This window comes from Ammospiza nelsoni, chromosome 9, assembly GCF_027579445.1.
Source record: "Ammospiza nelsoni isolate bAmmNel1 chromosome 9, bAmmNel1.pri, whole genome shotgun sequence".
NCBI classification, from domain to species: domain Eukaryota; kingdom Metazoa; phylum Chordata; class Aves; order Passeriformes; family Passerellidae; genus Ammospiza; species Ammospiza nelsoni.
This window is the reverse complement of record NC_080641.1, coordinates 34,870,123-34,891,042: the sequence shown is the minus strand read 5'-3', so window position 1 is coordinate 34,891,042 and position 20,920 is coordinate 34,870,123. Positions and strand designations below refer to the sequence as shown.

The following is a 20,920-nucleotide window of genomic DNA, read 5'->3' as shown; positions in this document are numbered from 1 at the left end:
GAGTTGGATTTCCAGGATTGGAGACACCAAGTGCATCCTTCTCTGTTTGAAGGGAATTGACGTCCCTGGCTGTGCTGTGAGAGGCAGAAATGCCAGGCTCCCATGGGAGCTCTGTGCAATTTGGGATCAGTCATTTCCTCCACTCCTCCCAGTCTGTGCTGATCAGGGCTGACAGCCTCCTGGTTTAATTTGGGCTCCAGGAGCAAAGCAGAACTCTGCTTTGGGGCATTGCTGTCAACGGGAAAGGTTGCATGGAGTAAATTAGGAGTGATCCAGGATCACACCACCCTCACACAGTGCAGCATTGCCCAGTGCTGAGTAATCCCTCTGGGGGCTTCCTTCAGCCAGGCCTGACCTCTCCTATGGCAGGAGACTTCAACAGTCTCCATTTCACAGCTCCGCAGAATTCCCAGCTCTGTGGTTTCTGCCCAGTTTCCAGCCCCCTTCAGTCCAAAGGCTGCATTTTCTCCTGTGACTACTTAAAGTGCAAATCACAGAATCACAGAATGGTCTGTGTTGGGAGGAACCTTAAAGCCCATCCAGTGCCACCCCCTGCTTTGGGCAGGGACACCTTCCACTGTCCCAGGGGGCTCCCAGCCCCATCCAGCCTGGCCTTGGGCACTGCCAGGGATCCAGGGGCAACCACAGCTGCTCTGGGCACCCTGGCCAAGTCACAGCAAGCTAGCAGCTCTTGGGTAAAATTCAAACCTTTCTCCTAGAGAATGATTTTGACCTCTCTTGCTTTGCATTCCTGCTTCTCATTCAGTGATTCTCTTCCAGCTGAGCTTTGGGTGATGATGTCCTTTACTCTGGGTCAATCCCATCCCATCCCATCCCATCCCATCCCATCCCATCCCATCCCATTCCATCCCATGGATCCCATCCCATCCCATCCCACGGATCCCATCCCATCCCATGGATCCCATCCCACGGATCCCATCCCATCCCATGGATCCCATCCCATGGATCCCATCCCATCCCATCCCACCCCTCCTGTTTCAGGAGCTGTCCCCAGGCTGCAGGCACTGCAGGAGCAGTGTGGGCTGGCAGTGCCCAGCTGTGCTGGCTGCTGTGGGTGCACTCACCATGCAGTGGATGACACAGACGTTTTTGGGGTTCTGCTGCAGCCAGTTGTGCATGTTCTTGCAGACAGCGTAGAGGTTGTGCAGGCTGGGCGCCTGCCGGACGGGCCAGCTGCACTCAGACACCTGCAGGGATGGCAGCAGCACACAAACAGCTCTGTGGGGGCACCAAACAGGCCCTGCTCTGCTCATTCTCCCTGCCAAGACACCTACTCGTCCTTTACAACCCGGAGTTATGTGCTGCAATCCTACTCCAGCTCTCCTCGTGCGTGACTCTGTGCTGTGCCTCCCATGGGTTATGAGGAGGCAGACAAAAAAGCTTTCTCAATGCAATGACATTGGGCTGATATGTTGCTCCTGACTGCACATTTTTCAAAATTTACATTTCACATCAGATTATCTGGAGGGGCTCTTTTAGAATGCTCCAGTCTCACCTCGATTTCTAAAGCCTTTGTACAACGTGTCCCTGAAAACTGCTCTGATTTGCACAGGGCACTGAGCATCTGTTGTTCTGAATCCTTCTCTGGCACAGGATCTCCAAGCCCTGTGTGACAGATACTAAACTGATGAAAGGGAAAGTTCTGTTCAAAAAAAACCGAAATCCTATCTAAGTATGTTAATGTATGAGCCAGAAAAATGAATGGCTCCTTAGAGCAGAAACCCCACAAATCTTAAAGTCTGTCTGGTTCCTATTCCTCATTGTGCTGCTTCTGAGTCAGTCCTTGCAGTCCCAAGCAGCACATCAAATAGCCCTAAACTGACATCTCCCTTTCATCTGGTTATAATTGAAACATCTCTTTTTTAAAAGGCATTTCTGGCCAGAAGAAATTTAAGGGAGGAATGTCCTGAGGCCTGTCCTCAGCTGAAGAATTGGTTCTCTCTCTCAGCTGACATTTGGCTGCTGCTCAATGGGAATGGGGAAGGAAGGAGATGATTTGCCCAGATGTTCTGAAACAGCCACATGATCCCCAGAACTGTTTCATCTCTCAGAGGAAGGAAATGCTCCAGGTTTTATAAAACTTGCACTGCAGGTTCTGTCTGACACCTGCACAACATCTTGGAGCAGAAACAGGCACCCAGATTCCAGCCAGAGCCCTGCCAGGCTGTGCTGTGTCCAGCAAGGATCCCAAAGGCTCCCATGGGATGCAGGGCCAGGCCAAGCTGGCAAATTCCATTTTTGTCTTACATAAAGTTGGATATTTATCTGATTGTCTTTTAGATTTGTGAAAGTTTTAGCCTCCAGAATATCCAGATGTGGCTTTGTGTTGTAGAAATCACTGAACAGATCCAGCAGTGCTCAAAGTTTGGAGAGCAGGGAGTGACCATCCTATTTACCCTCTCACCTTCTCCTGTCTCCAGAGTTTCTTTCATTCCTTCTGTTGTACATCCTTGATTTTCCCTGTTAGAATTCCTACAGTGACCCTTCCACTGACAGTCCTCAGAGCAGCCCTCCCTGCCAAGCATCTGGAAAAGCCATTATCACTTCTCTAGTAAATAACACACATTTCCCCCCAGTCCATAATTACATATTTACATTGCCTCTAATTACACATCTGCCTGATGGTTCACAATTAGGGAATTAAATGTGTGCTTGGTGTTTCCATCAAACAGAACCTCACCAGCACTCAGCACAGACAACCTTGGAGAAAAGCAGCTGGGATTCTCCAGCTCTGGGAATCAGCACTCAGCACTTGTTTGACTTTAGCAGCAGGGACGTGACCCACGAGGGGCTGTGAGGTTTGGGTTTGGTTCATGCCAGATTTGAGTTCTGTGGTTTGAAACTCCTCTCCTCTTGGAGACAGCCAGGTCTCTGCTCAGAGTCACACTCTGGGTGGATGGAAGGGATCCTGAAGATCACCTTGTTCACACCGTGCTGCCTCCCACTATCCCAGGGTGCTCCCAGCTCTGTCCTTGGACCCTTCCAGGTTAGGGGAGAACCTTTCCCAGTGGCTCAGCACCCTCCCAGTGCCCTCTCCTCCTCAACAGGCTGGGCACCTGGGGCTTGCTGACCCACTCAGGCACAGCTGGGCAGGGAAATGGCCCAGCAGGACAGGAATTCACCTCCCTCCTGGAATCCCTGGAATTATCTCCCTCCTGTGCCACCACGCAGCACAGGGACCCACTCGGATCTTAGGAGCAGAAAGCTTTAAAGAAAGCAGGGACTGAAAAGCTTTTCCTGTCAAAGAACCAGTGTGTATCTCAGTGCAGCTCAGCTGACATCCTCATCCCAGCAGGAAACTCACTGAGGTTTCACCTCCTTGAGAGCCCTTTAGTGTTTTTTATACAAAGTTCAGCCTGGTAATTATTTCATGTATTGTGTTGTTCACACTTTCTCATGAAAAATACTTGGAATCAGAATTTCCCAGCACATAAATTGAAACCACAATATTTTATTAAAAGGTAATTTTATTTTCTTCCTATGTGGGTCAAAGTAATGGTTCCAAAGCACCAAGCTGTCCTTTGGGAGTGGTATTAAAAGTCTCTTGTTAAAGTGTTGGGCAGGGTGGGAGATAATTCCAGGGATTCAGGAATTATGTCCAGCTCACACAGCAATAGATCTTTAATGCTGGGCTTTCAGAAGTAGATAAATTTTTCTCCACCCACAAACAGCATCAGTGGTGCACCAAAATCAATCAAGACTGAAGATTCTGAGCTCTTAATATCTCTTAATTAGTCTTCCCTGTTCATTTACTCATGTTTGAAGTCTGGTTACTGATGGCCACAGAGAAATTTGCTTTAAGTGCCAGTGAGTGGTTTCTGGTGATCAGAATTACTGAAGGTAAATTCAGCTACACCTCAAATTAAAACTAAATTAGCCTTAGATTAGATTCATTTACCCTGACTGAGAGTTAAGCCTGCCTTTTGGGTTGAAGGCACCAAAAATTTAGAAATTTTAAAAAAACAGAACACAACACCAAAACACAGCACTCCCTCATGGGAGAGGGAAAGAACAGGAAGTTTTCAGAAAGATTAAATCTAATCTTGCATTTCAGCAGCAGCATTTCAGAGATTTCCTCTAAAAGCCATTAATGAAGCAGAGCCTCGCAGTGCTCCCTGATGCTGCTCTGGTTTTAGAGAGGGAAACTGGGCCAGGCCGTGCAGGTGGCTTTTTAAAGTCACAAGAGCCAAAATGCCCCTCAGATCCCCTTTCCATCCCGAGCTTTGCCTGCTTGATTAAAGCCCAACTGCAAGAAAATCATCTCCCTCCTTCTATTGGTAATTTCTTCCAAAGGCTTTAATTTTATTCTTTCCCTGCAGCAGCTCCAATACTCTGTAGGAACAGAATAAACTCTGGTTTATCTTTATTTCCCTGCAGCCACTCTATGCAATGCCTTTCACTCTCCAGGCTCCTCACATGAGCATTATCCCTGAACTTTCCAGCTCTTTCATCCCAGCTAAAACTCCCAAACTCACCCCAGCAGCTTAAAAACACCTCTAGGTCCTAAATCCCCTCAAACTGTGGGTCCAAGAGGAGCTGCTGCCCCTTTCCCTGGGGAATCTGCCCCCGTGGAAGGCACTCACCCTGTTGTGGAACTTGGCACTGCGATAATATTTGGGTGACAAGTTGAACACGGTGTAGTGGTCGGGGTGCCTGGAGTCCAGGAACGTCCTGACATCCTCAATGTGGTTCCTGAATCCCAGCTCCACGCCCTCAGCAGGAAAGGACATCACTGCCAAGGCAAGGAGAGGCCAGCATCACTGGGGTGCCTGCAATTCTGGGCTTTGGAATTCTGGGCGTTGTGTTTCTCCACAGTGCTTACCTATGATCCTTGAGGTAATGTAGGAAATATCCAGCTCTCCCTTGGTGTAACTAAGAGACAAAGCAGGGGACAGAATTTAGGCACTTCAGCAGCACGTTAGGAGTGTTTGCCCAGAAAAAATCTACTTATCACACAAGGAAAATTCATCTTAAAATTAATTCTTGAGATGCAGACAGTGACCCAGCCTCCCCCTCTCCACATGCAATTAGCTGGATACAAAACCTGCAAGAAAGGTCCCTTTTCCCTTCTGTCATTAATTTTTAGTGCCAGTTTCCAAGAGAAATCTCCAGCAGTTTGCACTTTGCAGATCCCTCAAACCCTCTCGGGTCTTGCATTAAATTTCCATAATTTCTTGTAGCCCTTGATTCCATGGAAGGGGACAACACCAGGAGAGTCCCCAAAGCAAAGTCACCTCAGTCTGTCTTCCATGCCAAGGTGGATTTAGGGATGGGAACATCAGCAAGCACAGCAGAGAGAGACATCAACACCAGTGACAAAATAAATATTCAGGTGGTGTTTCACTGGAAGGATCCCATAGGGAATCCTCCAGGAGCTGGAGACCAGGTGCTCCATTTCACTGGCATTTCCCAGATTTCAGGGTGCTGATGCTCACTATGAGCTCACATGGTTTTGCTTTGGTTTTCCTTGAGGCCAAACCCCAATTGTGAGACAGAACCAAAGAAATTTTTGGGGATTTTCCCCTTTCCTCAATCCCTGTGAGCTGAGCTTGTTCAGTGGGAGCAGCAGCTCCTGGTTTTTCCTGCTCCTGGTGCACTGTACCTGGCCACAGACTGCATGACCTTGGAGGAGGTGTCCTTCAGGGTGTCCTTCAGGTTGTCCTTCAGGTTGCTGAAGAGCCTCCCTGCTCCTCCCTTCACCATGTCCAGCAGGCCTCCCCCGTAGCTGGACTCCATGTCTGGTGACGAGGCACCTTCAACACAGCAAAACCAAAAATTACAACAAAACCAAAAATTACAACAGAGCAAAGCCAAAAATTACAGCACAACAAAACAAAAAATTACAACACAACAAACCCAAAACCAACGTCACTGGTTTGGAACAAACCCCAACAATCCCCCTGCTCTGTCCACACCAAGCAGGTCCCCATGAGCTGCTGTGTGTCAGGCATGAGGAAAAGTGGTTTTCCTCCTCCAAGGGATGAGGGATGGCTCCTTCCTGCCTGCTGGGCTCACAGCTCACAGCACTGTGTGCAGGTTGTGTTCAGTCTCAGCACAGGGCAAAAGATCTAAATTGGCCACTTTTCCTCTACATTCTGTTTTAGAACACAAGATGGCTCCTCGAGGCACAGGAATATTTCTTTTGCCAAACTTCCTGTGAGCATGATTTTAAAAAAAATAAAAGAGAGAAAGGAAAAAATCAAAGAAGCTTGTTGGCTTCCAAGCATGGAATCTGTGTTTGATCTTCCCTCAGAAAGTTTGTTTTCATGTTATTCTGTGCTGGCAGAGCCAGGGCTGGAAGGAGGAGATGTTCAAAGGGGGCTTTTAGTTCTGCAGGTCAGCTTTTAAAGGAAAGCAAGGCAGAAAAGTGGCAGCTTGGAACAGGGAAAAGGGGACAAAGGATCAGAGGTTCAACAGCACTGGGCAAATTCTTACAGCTGGAAATGCTGTAGGAGAGCAGCAGAAGGCTCTGAGAGAATGGAAAACTTAAAATCTTTAGAAATCAATCTGAAGATTTAGAAAGTGGAGAGGAGAAAGAGAGAGAAGGAGACTTTCACTGTATTTCCAGGAGAAGCAGCAGGAATCAATTCCAGGTTTCCTGTGTCCCCTAAAGCAGAGACTCAGAAAGGATGGCTGAGCAAGAAATGGCTCCCACTGCCACAGGGCTGGGGTGGATGGGATATTGGGAAGGATTTGTCCCCTGGGAGGGTGGGCAGGCCCTGGAATAGAATTCCCAGAGCAGCTGGGGCCACCCCTGGATCCCTGCAGTGTCCAATGCCAGGCTGGACCATTCTGTGTTCAGAATAAACCTCCAACAGTCACCAAGCCCAGAATCGCAGAATCCCAAAAATCACCAGAATCTGAAAATCACTGGGTTGGAAGAGACCTTCAAGATCATCAAGTCCAACCCAGCCCCAACACCTCAATTATCCCATGGCACCAAGTGCCACATCCAGGCTTTTTTTAAACACCATTCCAGAACTTTATCACCCTTTCTGTAAAAAACTTTTTCCTAACATCCAACCTAAATTCCCCTTGGTGCAGCTCGAGGCTGTGTGCTCTGGTTGTGTCAGTGCTTCTGCAGACAGAGCCCAGCCCCAGCTGAGCACAGGCACCTTTCAGGAGCTGTGACAGTGATAAGGAAATACCAAATAGAGCAACAACCTCCTTCCAAAACTGAAACATGTCAGCTGGGAGCCTTCCTGACATGGTCCACCCTCAGCAGTGAGAGTTCAGCTGAGGGAGCCCCTGCTGACAGCACCAGCCTGGTGTTGGACAGGATGGGAGCTGGACACTGTGGAAATCCTAATTAAAGCACTCAAGTGCTGATTTTACAGAGGATCAGGAGATGGATGTGCAGGAGAACTTCCCCTCCCAAGGCAGAGAGAGCTTTGGAAGAGAACAGGGATCCAGGGGAGCTCAGAGGGATGTGCTCAGTACTGGAGTAGCTGAGGGTGGCAAAACCATCAATGTCTGGATTAGCCAGGCCAGGAAATTCATTCCTACCCAGGTAAAGGGAAAGAAACCACAAATCCAGAAGGGAAACACCCCCTCCCTATCCCCTGCAGTGCCACGAGCAGTGTTTGTGCTTATTCTCAAAAACCAAACACATTCAGACCAATCCTGCTCTCAGTGTGGGGCTTTGGAGGCAGAAATGGGAGAGTGGGACAGGTGTGACCTGGAGTGATGGGGACATTTTGGCACCTGCAGCCAGAGGTGCCCCAGAGTGACCAGAGCAGAGGGTCACACCCTGCCACCCCCTGAGGGAGGTGCTGTGGCTGGAATCCCAGATTTGGAATCTTTCCCAGCAAAATCTGCATGGCTGGAGGCCCTGTCTGCCTGGGGAGGTCCCTGAGCAGCCCCCCAGAACCCCCCCAAGCACAGGGCTGAATTCCAGCTCTCCCGAGAGCCCAGGGGGAGCCAGCCGACATTGAGCAGGCATTTCAGACTCTGTCAGTCTGGCTATTTGTGCTGATGAAGCAACTCTGAGCCTCGGAGAGGGGAGGTGCAAGGAGGCTGCCTGGAAATTGAGGCTCAGCAGAGAAGTGCTGCCTTTCCCAGGTCACTTAGCAGGAGTGAACAGACCCTTTCTGCCTGGAAAGGGCAGACAGAAAGCAGACATGAAGCCATGGGAAAGGAAGCAGGTTTCCCTCAGGCTGCCCAGATTTTGTGTAACAATATCTTCAGTGTCAAATGAGGGGGTTTATTTTTGCTCAGGGAGCTGCTGCCTGTGCTTTTGTTAGAGGGGAAGTGAGGAAGGATCTAAATATTCCCTGTTCCTCATCATGGAATCACAGAATGCTTTGGGATCTGAAAGACCATCTCATTCCACACAGAAAAGCATTAAATCCTCATCTCCCATCTTCCCAAAGAAAGAAGTTTGGGAGTTTTAAATCTCCTCTGAATTCTCTTCCAATGGTACCACAAGAGCCTGGCACTACAATGGAAAAAATTTTGTTTGTTCCTGTGTTTGTATCCCAAATTCCCCATTTCTAGACTTTTTTTTCTGCTTGTTGCAGCCTTCTCCCTCCCCACAAGGTATTTTCTGGGGGAAAGAAAGGGTTTTTGCTTGTTTTATCCCCTAAGATAAAGGTGGTGGCTGTCCTGTGCCTGGGCAGAAACGGCCCTTTTAAAGTTCCCTGCACTGAAAGGAGTCAAGCCACTGTTGTTGTGGCTTCAGCAACAAAGCCTGGATTGTTTTTAAGGAACACTCAGCAAAAAAAAAAAAGCTGCTTTTTGTGCCTCTCTCCCCCAGCAGGCAGCAGAGCTCACGTTCCTCCCCCAGGCAGCTCTCCCAGCAAAGCCTGCCTCGTGTGGGACGTGCTTTCCCACCAGGCTGCAGGGAGCAAAGCCAGGCTGCCACAACTCCAGCATCACTGTGACATGGTTCCCACTCCTGGGAGGGTCTGCAGGGCAGGAGGAGCAGCCCTGCAGCAGCAATTCCTGCTACAGCAGGGTTGGAGCATCCTTTGAAGGGTTTCCCATGGCTGGAGGAGTGTTGGGTGCAGAGCAGAGACTCCACATCTCTGGGTACCCTCAGCATCCCCAGCTCCTGCTGTTCTCCACATCTTGCAGAGGATTGCAAAGAGGAATTTCACCTCCCCTGCCCAGGGGAGGGTGGCAGGAGCTCCTAAAAGCAAATCTCTGGGCAGTGGCTCCTCTGCACCCAGTGATAATCAATGGCTGAGATATTACCAAAATCAATATCAGAGATCTGAGGGCTTCACCTGCCAGCTGGGCTTGGAATACCCTGGGTGGTGGAATGTGAGCTTGGACTGAGATGGGCTTCAAAATCCCTCCAACCAAAACCATCTGTGATTCTGTGGTTCTAACTGTGTTTTAAGGGCACAAAATCACATCCTGATACCCAAAACTTCCTTCCAGCACTCATCCTTCATCTGGAAAGCTGAGCTTGACCACATTTAAGCCAAGACTAAACCATGGATGCTGTTATGGGCACTTGCATCCTGTCTTGGATCAGACACAGCCCAAGTATCAGAATTACATAAACTTTTCAACAGTCACTGCGTGATGATTTGGGAGAGAAATCACCACCAGCAGAGGCAACTAAAACAGTGATAAAGGGGCATTCACAGGGAAAACCTGCAGAAATTACTTGGGAAGTTCCTCAGACTCACACAGATCCCAAACACTGATTATTTTTTACCTAATTTTTTGCTACCAGTCCCATCTGTCTCCTCTTCCTCCTCCACTGTCCCAGATTCCTGGTAGAGTTAGGTTCCCTATGAGGCTGAGCACACTTAAAGTGTTATTCCATAAAAATAAGCAGCAAAGCATGTGCAGAGCAGAAGAGTCTCTGCTCATTTGATAAAATGAGTGCTGAAACGCCCAAGCCCAGGTTTCACTCATCCTGACACTTCCATTGTCCCAGGCTGCTCCAAGCCCCATCCTGGGACACTGCCAGGGATCCAGGACAGCCACAGCTGCTCTGGGCACCCTGTGCCAGGGCCTGCCCACCCTCACAGCCAGGAATTCCTTCCCAAAATCCATCCAACCCTTCCCTCTGGGATTTTCCAGATATTCCCCCTTCTCCTGTCACTCCAGGCCCTCATCCAAAGGGTAAAACCATGATTCTCTCCTAAGCAGACAATCATGAGGCACAGAAGCATCCCCAGCACTAAGATATCTTCAATAATTTATTCAGCTGAGCAGGGAGTTGTTGCATATGAGGTTGTTGTTTGGGGTTTTTTTACTGCAGCTCTCCAGCAGTTCCATCCAGGCCTTTTGCCTGGAGGAAATGGAAAATGCCTCAAACAGGGGAGGTTTAGGTTGGATATTGGGAAAATTTCTCCCCCAAAACTGTTGTCCAGCCCTGGCAGGAGACATCCCTGGAAGGAGTTAAAAGACCATTTAAAAGATGGTCTAAGAGGGCTTTTCCAACCTGAGCAAGTCCATAATTCTGTGTTTCTGTTGGACAACAAAGGGTCCCCAGCCTCTTGGGGGAAGCACTCAGCGCCTCTGGCAGCAAACTCTGGGGTAGGGAACTCAAGAACCTCTTTTTGTGCTTTGCTGGGATAAAACTCCAGAACTAACATTGCATGAGCCCAAGGCTTTTTATCCAAAGGTTTGCTTGAGGCTGCTTAAATGCAAACTTAATGGAAATAATTAAAGTTCTTCATGGAAAGAATTAAGGTTCACTCTTTCTGCTTTTGCTCGAGAAACAGAAACTGAGGAGTGCAGCTGGCACCAAAAACATGGAGGATTTCCATAAAGAGGGGGTTTTACTCCGTGTTTTCTTAGCAGAATAGTAATATTGAGAGGGGAGGGGGGGATTACTACCCAGTGCTTGCTAGATTTGTTCAATTTGTTAAAAATTTCCCCTCATGAAAGTCATCTTCAGCAAGGCCCGACAGCGAGCCACCAGGCCGGAGCGTGAAATGGGTCTGTGGAGTTGAGGGACATTCTCTGTTCTTCTCCCCCCTGTCAAAACAACTGAGAAAAGACAAAACTCCTGCCAACACCCCATCGTTCAAGTGTCCAAAACATACCAAGCAAACAAAGGAGCCATTAAACAGAACCTCCCCGTTTGAAAAGGCAGCGAGGGGGGAACACAGGCCAACATTGTCCGGCCAGGCCTTTGTCCCCGTGCCAGTGACATGGAGATGTCTCTCTTCTGACTCAGAGACAAGGAATCACCAGAGCACAAGACATTATGTTTGCAAGTGTAAAACAGCTCAAGAAATCTCAATTTCACTGCTTGCAGTTTCTTTCAGAGGCTTTTTCTTGGTGGTTATTCTGCCTGAGGAAGCACAGAGCACAAGCAAGTCCATGCCCCAACCCTTTAAAAGCTCTTTTCTATCTTATCTAGATCATAAACACCAGAGAGCAGCACAGAAAGGGTTTTTTCCTTTCATAACAACTATCCTCGCTGTTACTTTTGCATCTTATTTCCTAGAACCTCTCCTTTCAATGCTCAGCCAGCTGCTAAGAAAGCAGAATTGAATGCCACAGCAAAAACCCAAATAAATTGGCTTCTTCAAAATTCTGCCTGGTTCTCATCTTGAGAGCACTTGCAGCAACTTAAAAAAGGAAGAGACAGAAGCAGCTCTGGGTAGATGCCTTTCTTGGAATCTGGTTTTATAACTCGTGATGTTTTGTGTCCTGTGAGGTTCAGCTCAGGTCTCTCTTTGAACCTCCTCTTATCCATTTCCAAACCTCTATCTCAAGTTGGGGAATTTGCAGGAGGGAATTGGGAATTGTTCCTGTGAGGGTGGGCAGGCCCTGGCACAGGCTGCCCAGAGAAATTAGAAGTGTCCAAGGCCAGGTTGGATGGGGTTTGGAGCACCCTGGGACAGTGGGAGGTGCCCCTGCCATGGCAGGGTGACACTGGATGAGTTTAAGGTCCTTTCCATCCCAAACCATTCCAGGATTCTGTTCAGGACTCAGCTGACCCCTCTGTGCCAGCTCTCTGCCATCCATGAGGAGCTCCAGCCTTCCAGCAGCAACCCTGTGCTTCTGCCTCCTGGCTTTTGCTTCTTTTCACTCTGAGCAACACCAGTCCAAAAAAAAATATTAAGCCAATAATCAGGAGCACTTGGGAGTTGGAGCAAAGCTGCAGCCACTGATTATTTTCCTTGCAGAAGGTGTTTATGAGGCTGCAAATCTGCATTAGGAGAGGATGCTTGAAGATCTAATACTTTGCATTAGTCTAAGGAAATTAATAGAAAAACCAAACAGAGCCCATTTTCTCAGCTCATGGGAGTTGGTGACAGCAAACACAGACCTGTTAGTGAAACCAGCAGCAATTTGCCCCAGAAGTGCCAGTGCTTTGCCTCCAGCACAAATCCTCAGCCATCCAACATGTGGAATTGCTCACTGGTGACCCACACACAAATATTCCACAGAGCAAAGGGCATTTCCCTGTGCCCAGGTGCAGAAGAAATCCAATATGAGGGGAAAGAAAAGAAAGGTTTGATTGTTCAGCTTTTTAACTTGGTTGGAAAAGCTCGTTAACTGCAGCAGAGCTGTGGCAGCAGGAGCTGGGCAGTGCCAGTCCCAGTCCCCCTGTCCTGGGGGCAATTTGGGCCCCTCAGGACAAGGACATGGAGGGGCTGGAGAGTGTCCAGGGAAGGGAATAGAGCTGGGAAGGGTCTGGAGAACCAGGAGAGGCTGAGGGAGCTGGGGAGGGGCTGCAGAATCCCTGAGGAGCTGGGCAGGGGCTGCAGAATCCCTGAGGAGCTGGGCAGGGGCTGCAGAATCCCTGAGGAGCCGGGCAGGGGCTGCAGAATCCCTGAGGAGCTGGGCAGGGGCTGCAGAATCCCTGAGGAGCTGGGCAGGGGCTCAGCCTGGAGCAAAGGAGGCTCAGGGGGCCCTTGTGGCTCTGCACAGCTCCTGACAGGAGGGGTTTGGGATCTGCTCCAGGGAACAGGGACAGGAGCAAAGAGAACGGCCTCAAGTTACACCAGAGAAGACTTAGGTTGGATATTTCGCAAAATTTCTTCATTGAAAGGTTCTCCAGCCCTGGCACAGCTGCCCAGGGCAGGGGTGGAATCCCCATCCCTGGAGGGATTTAAAATCCCTGTGGATGTGGCACTTGGGGACATGGACAGTGCTGGCCTCAGTATGGTTGGACTGGATGACCCGAGAGAACTTTTCCAGACCTAATGATTCCATGGTTGTCTGTTCTGCTCCCCACAAGACGGACAGACAGACAAACCAGTGTCCCCCATCACTGGTGGCACTGGGTTCTCCCCCAGACTGTTCCCCTCCCCACTGCAAACGGCAGCTGCTCTGCCCCACAGGAAACCGTCACTGAAAATCAGGGGAAAAAAAGAAAAAAGGACATAACAAGCTTGGATATGGCCAAGGCAACTCAAAGGTTTCACCTTCAGGGTCTGACACTGAATTCCACAGACAAGAGATCCCCCTGTCCCACCAAAACCCAGCAGCACAGTCTTTTCCCCAAGATGGATTTTACCCCACCCTTCTCCTTCCTGAGGAATTCAGATCTCTTTTCCCACCTGAATTATTCTCAAGCACTGCCCACCTTGGGAGTTTCAACTCTGGCGTCATTGGGAGGAGAGTGAAATATTTATAATACCAGTATTTTCTCTACTTAAACAAAAAAGAAATGCACAGAATGTGAGTGGTGTTTTCTCCTTGTTCCTATTAAGCCAAAATCCCAAGCACCTCATTCTCCTGTCTGTGTCTTACACTGCTCCCTAATCCTTGTCCCCAATTATCCATCTGCAGCCTGTGTGAAAGATAAATCATGTCCCCCAGTCCAGGAGCAACTTCAATCACCAAATCACTCAGAATCACAAGCACACCTGAGGGGTGGATTTGGTTCTTTAAGCTGCTGTAATTTCATAGTTGGCAAAGAAAAATGGCTTTGCAGCAAGCTGGGAGAAATTAGGAATTTATCAGCCTGAAGTGCTCAGATGAACAAGAGAGATACAAGTGTGGGGTTTGGGTTTGGAACAGAGCATCACAAGCAACACACAAAATTTTAAAATTTTGTTTTGGAAAAATCACCAAACAGTCCCTATTAAATAAAGAGATTATTTAAAAAATAATCTATAAATAGAATTCAAGGGCTACATTAAGACCTGAGGCTTTTTGCTGCTCAAGTGCCAGGTGTGTTGTTCAGAGCACCTGTAAAATTGAGGCAGGGAGAGTGAACTGAAAGGAGAAAACTCTGGCTGAGACAGATCCCTTAAAAATCAGCTCCCAAATCCCAGAGCTAGCCCATGTGTTTGGGAAGAACATCCTGGAAACTGGTAGAGGCCATTAATACAATTTAATGCTCTGGGCTAGAATCAGAGGAGCTGCAGAGTGGAAATGGCTGAATATTGCAGAAAACCTGTAAATAAAGGCATTGTCTGGCTGCCCATGAGCAGGGGTTTTTTGTTTGTCTGTTTTTGGTTTTTTTTTTTTGTTCAGCAAAAGCAGAGAACCAAATTGAACTGCACTCAAATGACAGCCCAGGATGAGGCTGGAGAGGAGCCCCACACCTGCCTGGAAGCCACCACCACCTCCCACTGCCCCTCTGCCTCTGCTCCCTGGCCTGGCAGGAAATTCATCCAATTCATCCAGGCAATGGCCTTGATGATAGACATTAACCTGCCTGCAGCATCTCACCATCCCAGCGGCTGCCAGGACCCAAATCACTCCAACACAGCAGCCCACTGTGAGTAAGGAGCTGCTGGCACAGCCTGTGATTATGAGCAATTGCAGCAGAGATGTTGTAGCAGCAAATTCAGACATGTTTCTGAAGTTTGGGAGTAAAGTAAGTTAGAGAAAAACAAACACCAGCCTAAAAGAAGGCTTGAAAGCAAATTCAGAAGGCAAAGGGGAAGAGGAAAACATGACTGAAAGTGTTCAAGGAGGTGGGGCAGGGCTGGAGCAGCCTGGGACAGTGGGAGGTGTCCCTGCCCATGGCAGGGGTGGCACTTTAAGGTCCCTTTAACCCAAACCATTCTGGGATTTTATGATTCTTGTTACATCAGAAAAAATGGGGGGAAAAAATCAAGGATAAGGCTCTCCCTGCCCAAGCCCAGCCATGGCTCATTAGTGTTTTTTTCCCTCAAAAAGAGGTTACCAGGTTAAGAAAAGAGGCTGTATCTGAAGTGCTTGTGGGGTGCCTGTGGCCCAGCCCTCCTGGAACAGTGCAGGTGTTTTCCTTGAGAATTACAGTGATGGGCCAAGCAGTAAAGGGCTCAGACGGAAAGAGGGGAAATTTGGGTCAGATTTACAGAAGGAATTGTTCCAGTGAGGGTGGGCAGGCCCTGGCACAGGGTGCCCAGAGCAGCTGTGGCTGCCCCTGCATCCCTGGCAGTGCCCAAGGCCAGGCTGGAGCACCCATGGCAGGGTTGGAATGGGATGAGATTTCAGGTCCTTCCAACTCAAACCATTCCATGACTCTGTGATTCCGTGCTGCGAGACCACCCTGTCATGGGTGGCCATGAACGTGGTCCCTCCCGAACACCCAGGGTGTTTCCCTGCACCACTCTGGGCTCCACAAGTTCCTGCGAAGGCTGTGGATGCTCCTGGAGGTGGGCACAGGTGAGGAACCAGAACCAGAGGGGTCCCTTCAAAGCACGGCCACTCTCCCCACTCCTGGTTAGCCGGGCAAATTTGAACCTTTTGAGGTGAAGAGCTCTCTATCCCATTACCAGCCATAAAGACCATCTGCTCCCTTACTCCCTGATTAAAAAAAAATGGTGCACGCTGCACATCATCCATCAGAATTAATCCAACTCACTTTGATGAGTGCCTTTTAGCGGGGTGGGGGGGAGGAAAAAACCCAAAACCTCAGGACAATTCTGGGCATCCAACCCGCGGTGGGGAGGGGGACGGATCCCAGAGCGCTCCATCCATTTTCCCTCATGCCTCGCACGCTTCATCCGCGGGCGCGGGGGGCTCAGGAGGCAGCCCCGAGCAGGCTGCGGCGCTGCCTGCCTCCATCCCGGCGCGCCCGGACAAAGGGCCGCTATTGTCCCCGCGGCCCCGGAGCCCCGCCGGGAGCGGCCCCGCGCCCGCCCCGCCGTACCTGAGCTGTCCATGGTGCTGCCGCCGCCGTCGGCGCGGGGCTGCGGCTGCTGCTGCTGCTGCTGCCGCCCGGGGCTCCGGCCGGGCCCCGCGCCGGCCCCGCCGCGCTCAGCGCCGCTGTCCACGAGCTGCAAGGATTCATAGCCGTCACTGCCGGGCTTTTTGCGGTAGCTCCCGAGCAGGCTCATGGGCGAGCCGGGCGGGCGAGCGGCTCCGGCGCCGCGGCCGGGAGGGAGGAGGGAGGAGGGATGGAGGAGGGATGGAGGCACGGAGGGAGGGCACGGCGAGCGCTCCGGCCGCCCCGAGGGGAGGGGAAGGGAGGGGAAGGGCGGGCCCGCCGCCGCCGGAAGCGGGCGGGCAGGACGCGGCAGCGGGAGCGTCCCGGGGCTGCGAGCCCAGCGGCGGCTGCTGCCCGCCCCGAGCGCTGCCGCCGCGCCCGTTCCTCCTCCCGGCCCTGCCTGCTGGCTCGGATCCCTCTCCTCCCGCCGCCCCGGGGCTGCGTGCGGGCTCCGGCAGCGCCGAGCGACACCGAGATGTCGGTGGCACGGCTCGGGAAGGCGCGGTCCTGCCAAGGTCACCGCCTCCGGGGCTGGCACTGCCCGCTCTGCAGCCCGCGGGAGGAGAGGTGGCACAGCACCTCTGCACCGAGCCCCAAAACCCTGAGGAGCATCCCTGGGCCGCTGGAGCGCCCGGCTGGGCGTGGGTGCCGCCCCAGCAGCTGATCCCGGTGGGATGATGAGCCGGCATCCCAAACCTGGCTTGTGCCACCGCTGCTCCGGCTCCCGGCAGTGCCACCGACTGCTAAAGCCGTTTTTGTTGTTGTCACCCGTCTATTTTTAGCTGTTCCCATGAAAACAGACTCGGGAGCAAGCAGAGCGTGGCCCTGAGCGAGTGATGAGCTGTGCCTTGCTCAGTTGCAGTTTTCAGCCAGGCCTTGAACATCCTAATTTCATTTTGCACGGAACAGAGGAACCCAGGGATGCTCCAAAGGAAATGAGCACTATTAAACTCTTCTAAGTGGATTTCTTTGTAATTTAAGGAAAACCAAAGGCAAAAGGAAGCCCTAACAAACAGGCACGAGCATGCCTTTGATCTCCGGCAGAAAGGAAAGTTCTCTGCTCAGAAATTAGCCCAGCTTTGTTTCTAAAGCAAAGACATCAATAAGCAAGGCCAGGCTGGACAGGGCTTGGAGCCACATGGGAAGGAGGAAGGTGACCCTGCTATGGCAAGGGGTGGGCCTGGATGAACCCTGAGTTCCCTCCCAACCCAAATAATTCTGGGATTCTCTGATTCCAATAATTTGTGTAGCAACACCCAAACCTTGATGTATCGCTGGCACCTGGCTGAAATTTCCCTGCTGAACTTTCCTCTGGGGCAGCAGACATCTGCTCCAGCCCTACCTTGTCATGTGCTGTTGTTTATGTAACCCCTGAGATTTCATGGCACGGAGCAGACAAGGTACATCTGTGACCCAGAACTTCCCCAGAGAAACCCCGGCAGATTTACAAGCAGCAAACCAAAACTGAGCTGACCTGACATGAGCAGCTCCCTGCCAGCCGCAGGAACAGCCTGAACTCAGGGCTGGGGTTGTGGTTTCTACCCCCCTCCATACTTTGGTCTGTGTGGAGCAATTTGTGGATTGCAACACGGACCAGCAGGAATGAGCCCCTCCTCTTGGCATCCAAGCAGCAGGTTAATAAAATTAAAAATAAACATGTTTTCTGAGCCATTTTGTGTATTCTGAGCAGCCTGGGCTAGTGGGAGGTGTCCCTGCCCATGGCAGAGAGTTGGAACAAGGTGGTTTTGAAGGTTCTTTCCAACCCAAGCCATTCCAGGATTCCATGATCTTCGCTAGGGATCACATCTGTCAACCTCTCCTGGTCAGTCTAGGACAAAACAATTCCTGTGCTCTGGGATAAAAATGGGAAATCTGTGGAGGTGAATTTTCATTTGTTTTGCTTGCTCAGGTAAAGCCCAAACACATCAAAACAGGTGGAGGAGAAACCTGGCACGACACAAACCCTGCAGAGCCTAAAACCCATCACTGTGGTGTCCATCTGTGCCCATCAGCTCCAGAGGCTCAGCTTGGACAAAATTCCATGTTCTCAATAAAAATGAAAATTCCATGTTCTCAATAATCCAGCAGCCACTCCCTCACTGCTGAGCAGCCAAGGTCTGGCTGCCTCAGCTATTTTTTTAGGAAAAAAAACCAAAAATTGCTCCCTCTGGTTGAATCTTTTGTTAATTCCTTTCCTTGTCTGAGATTTTTGGGGATCACAGAGGAATCACCACCACAGCCTGGAAAAGGGGGTTCTATAAAGCACAAAAGGACAGAGCAGCCACTCCAGGGAATCTTGGGGCACAGAGGGAGGAGGAAACAACCTCAAAGTCCCACCCTTGCTTGTACAAACTCAAGGATTAGGGAATCCTGTGGGTTCAGGTGAAGCTGCACTCTTCCAGCAGGAAGTTTAGCTGAAAAGAGCATATAAAATAATATTCTCCTCTCTCTCCCTTCTCCCTGTAAGCTGGGCTAAAGCAGGGCCATGTGGTTTCTTTGGATTTTGGAGAACTACAGTATAAAAAATGCTATAACAACCAAAAAGCCCAACCAAAATCAAATAACTTTGAATTGCACATGACTTTCAAAGCTGAAAAGGAAGGGAGTGAGCCCCTCAGAAATATTCATTTATTGAGCAGTGGCTGGTGACAGATCTGAGGGGCAAGGCTGGCAGGGGCCACGAGGGCTGGGGAGGTGTTAAGGACATGCTAAGGAGGATTTCATGTTGCTCAAGCCTCAAGAGATACAAACCCTCCCTGTTCCTGACCTTGGGAAAAATTGATTTGCCAACCTCTGACTGTTTTTCTCTGTCTGGGTTTTTTGCAGCCTCTCCTGGGTAAAGTCTCTCTTTGTGGCTGTAACCAAGCCCCCACTGTCCTGAGGTGCAATTCCATTTTCTGCCCCTCTCCTCCCATCAGCTGAGCAGCTCAGGTGAAATATTACACCCTGAATTCTCCAGGAGCACAATTCATCTGGGGAGTGCTGTTAGAATTGCAAATCGAGCTTGAAAATTAATTGAATACCTGGAGCGATACCTTTAAAACCCCCCGTACCAAACATTTGTTCTGGAGTTCTCTTCTGGGGATGCTGAATTCCCCCTGCACAAAGGGGAGTTGTGGCCATGCCCAGGTGTGGAGGCACAGAATCACAGGGTCATGGAATGGTTTGGGTTGGGAGGGACCTCAGAGTTCACCTGCCAGGGCAGGGACACTCCCAGCAGTGACCTGCAGAACAGGGATCACCTTTCCTGTCCTCTCACCTGGGCTCATCCATGCCTTGGGCAGTGCCAGGAGCATCCATCCCTGTCTCAGGTTGGAAATGGAATTGTGTGTTCTAGCTGTCAGAGGTGGGGCAGTTATCTCTGTTCATTGGGCAGTTTTCTTTATCTCTTCCACAGCCAATCCTCCCTCCAGGAGATCTCTGTTGTTAAAGGGCCATTAATTATTAATTATCTTCTGTCCATGGCCAGTGAGTGTCCCAGCATGGCTGATCCAATCCCATCATCCCATGGGGAGCTGCCCCGCCCAGGGGAGGGGCCAAGCATTCCTACCTGGGTACAATCTGAGGTTTGGGGCACCACAGCAGCCTTTGCCCACTGCATTGCCAGAGGAGCAGCTTTCTGCTCCCTGCACTCCCAGAGGAGCAGCTTTCTGCTCCCTGCATTCCCAGAGGAGCCCAGGCCCATCTCCAGCAGCCCTGGAGCTGCAGAGGAAAACTCCCCCCTTGTGCAGGATCCCTGCTGCAGCAGAACCACAGCTGGCACTGCAGGAGGGCTGAGCCACCATGGGATGGGACTGTGCCACCACCATGGGATGGGACTGTGCCACCACCATGGCATGGGACTGTGCCACCACCCTGACACAGGGGTCAGCTCCTGTTCTCACTCTGGCAGTGGTTTTTTTCTTTTTTTTTTTTTTTGTACTATTGCATTTGTATTTTTAATTTTCCTGGTAAATAACTGTTATTCCCATTCCCACATCTTTACTTAAGAGCCCGTTATTTTCAAAATCATAATAATTTGGAGGGTGGGGATTTCCATTCTCCATTTCAGGGGAGGCTCCTGCCCTCCTTAGCAGACACCTGTCTGGTCAAACCATGACAATCCCCCTGTGCTGCTCTGGGAATGTGGCAGCAGAACAGCCCCAGGATGTGGCTCCAGAGCCAGGAATTCCATCTCCAACAGTTTCCAGACCTGTGCTGGGATAAACCAGTGGGGTTTGGCCTGGAGTTGGGGATGGCCACGTGGTTCCTCCCTGTGGACCAGGGAATGGTGTCCCAGCCTTGTGACAGCAGAGCACATTCCCAGGGTGGGATGTGATGTTCCAGGGAAAATCTGGGATGGTTTGTGAGGATCCAGGTGGAGAAAGGGGTATCAAATGATCCAACCCCTTCTTAACCCCCTCGATGTTCAGCAATTCCAAAGTGGCTCTGCCTGTCCCGTTCATCTCTAACAAAAAGCAAAGGAGGTTCTGAGATGGTCTGGGCTGGGTTTAAATGTTAAACTCGATTTAACCTTCAGCAGAGGAAGCCTTGAGCCTTTGCTGCAGTGAAAGCCAGCCCAGTTCTCAGGGCCTGGCTGCAGCTGAGTGCTCCCTCTGAGGATGCTCTGGATGACACAGGATGTGACAAAATTTCAACCCTCAATATCTTTTTCCCCCTCCTTTCCTCCCTGTAAGAGCACACCCATTTACCACCCTGCTGTGTCAACACATCTTTCATTCCTTGCCTTTCAGTCTTGTTAAAAAGCTGTCAGGGATGATCCACAATTTACTCATCCCAGCCCAGGACTTGGTTTGGGAGTGTTCAAGGCTTTGCCTGGCTCCTCAGGCA

The 20,920-nt window shown here is 50.4% G+C and overlaps 1 protein-coding gene across 1 annotated transcript in view; it reads right to left on the bottom strand.

Moving 5' to 3' along the window:
• The window catches only part of DNAJC6 (DnaJ heat shock protein family (Hsp40) member C6), a 32,353-nt gene extending 16,133 nt beyond the window's left edge, over positions 1-16,220 (bottom strand). The window contains exons 1-5 of the mRNA XM_059478710.1: positions 16,034-16,220; positions 5,624-5,774; positions 4,844-4,893; positions 4,605-4,753; positions 1,086-1,208 (exon numbers count right to left, since the gene is read on the bottom strand). Of these exons, the coding sequence (XP_059334693.1) occupies positions 1,086-1,208; positions 4,605-4,753; positions 4,844-4,893; positions 5,624-5,774; positions 16,034-16,220 (660 nt within the window). The remainder of the gene's footprint in view (positions 1-1,085; positions 1,209-4,604; positions 4,754-4,843; positions 4,894-5,623; positions 5,775-16,033) is intronic.
• Positions 16,221-20,920: the final 4,700 nt, after the last annotated feature.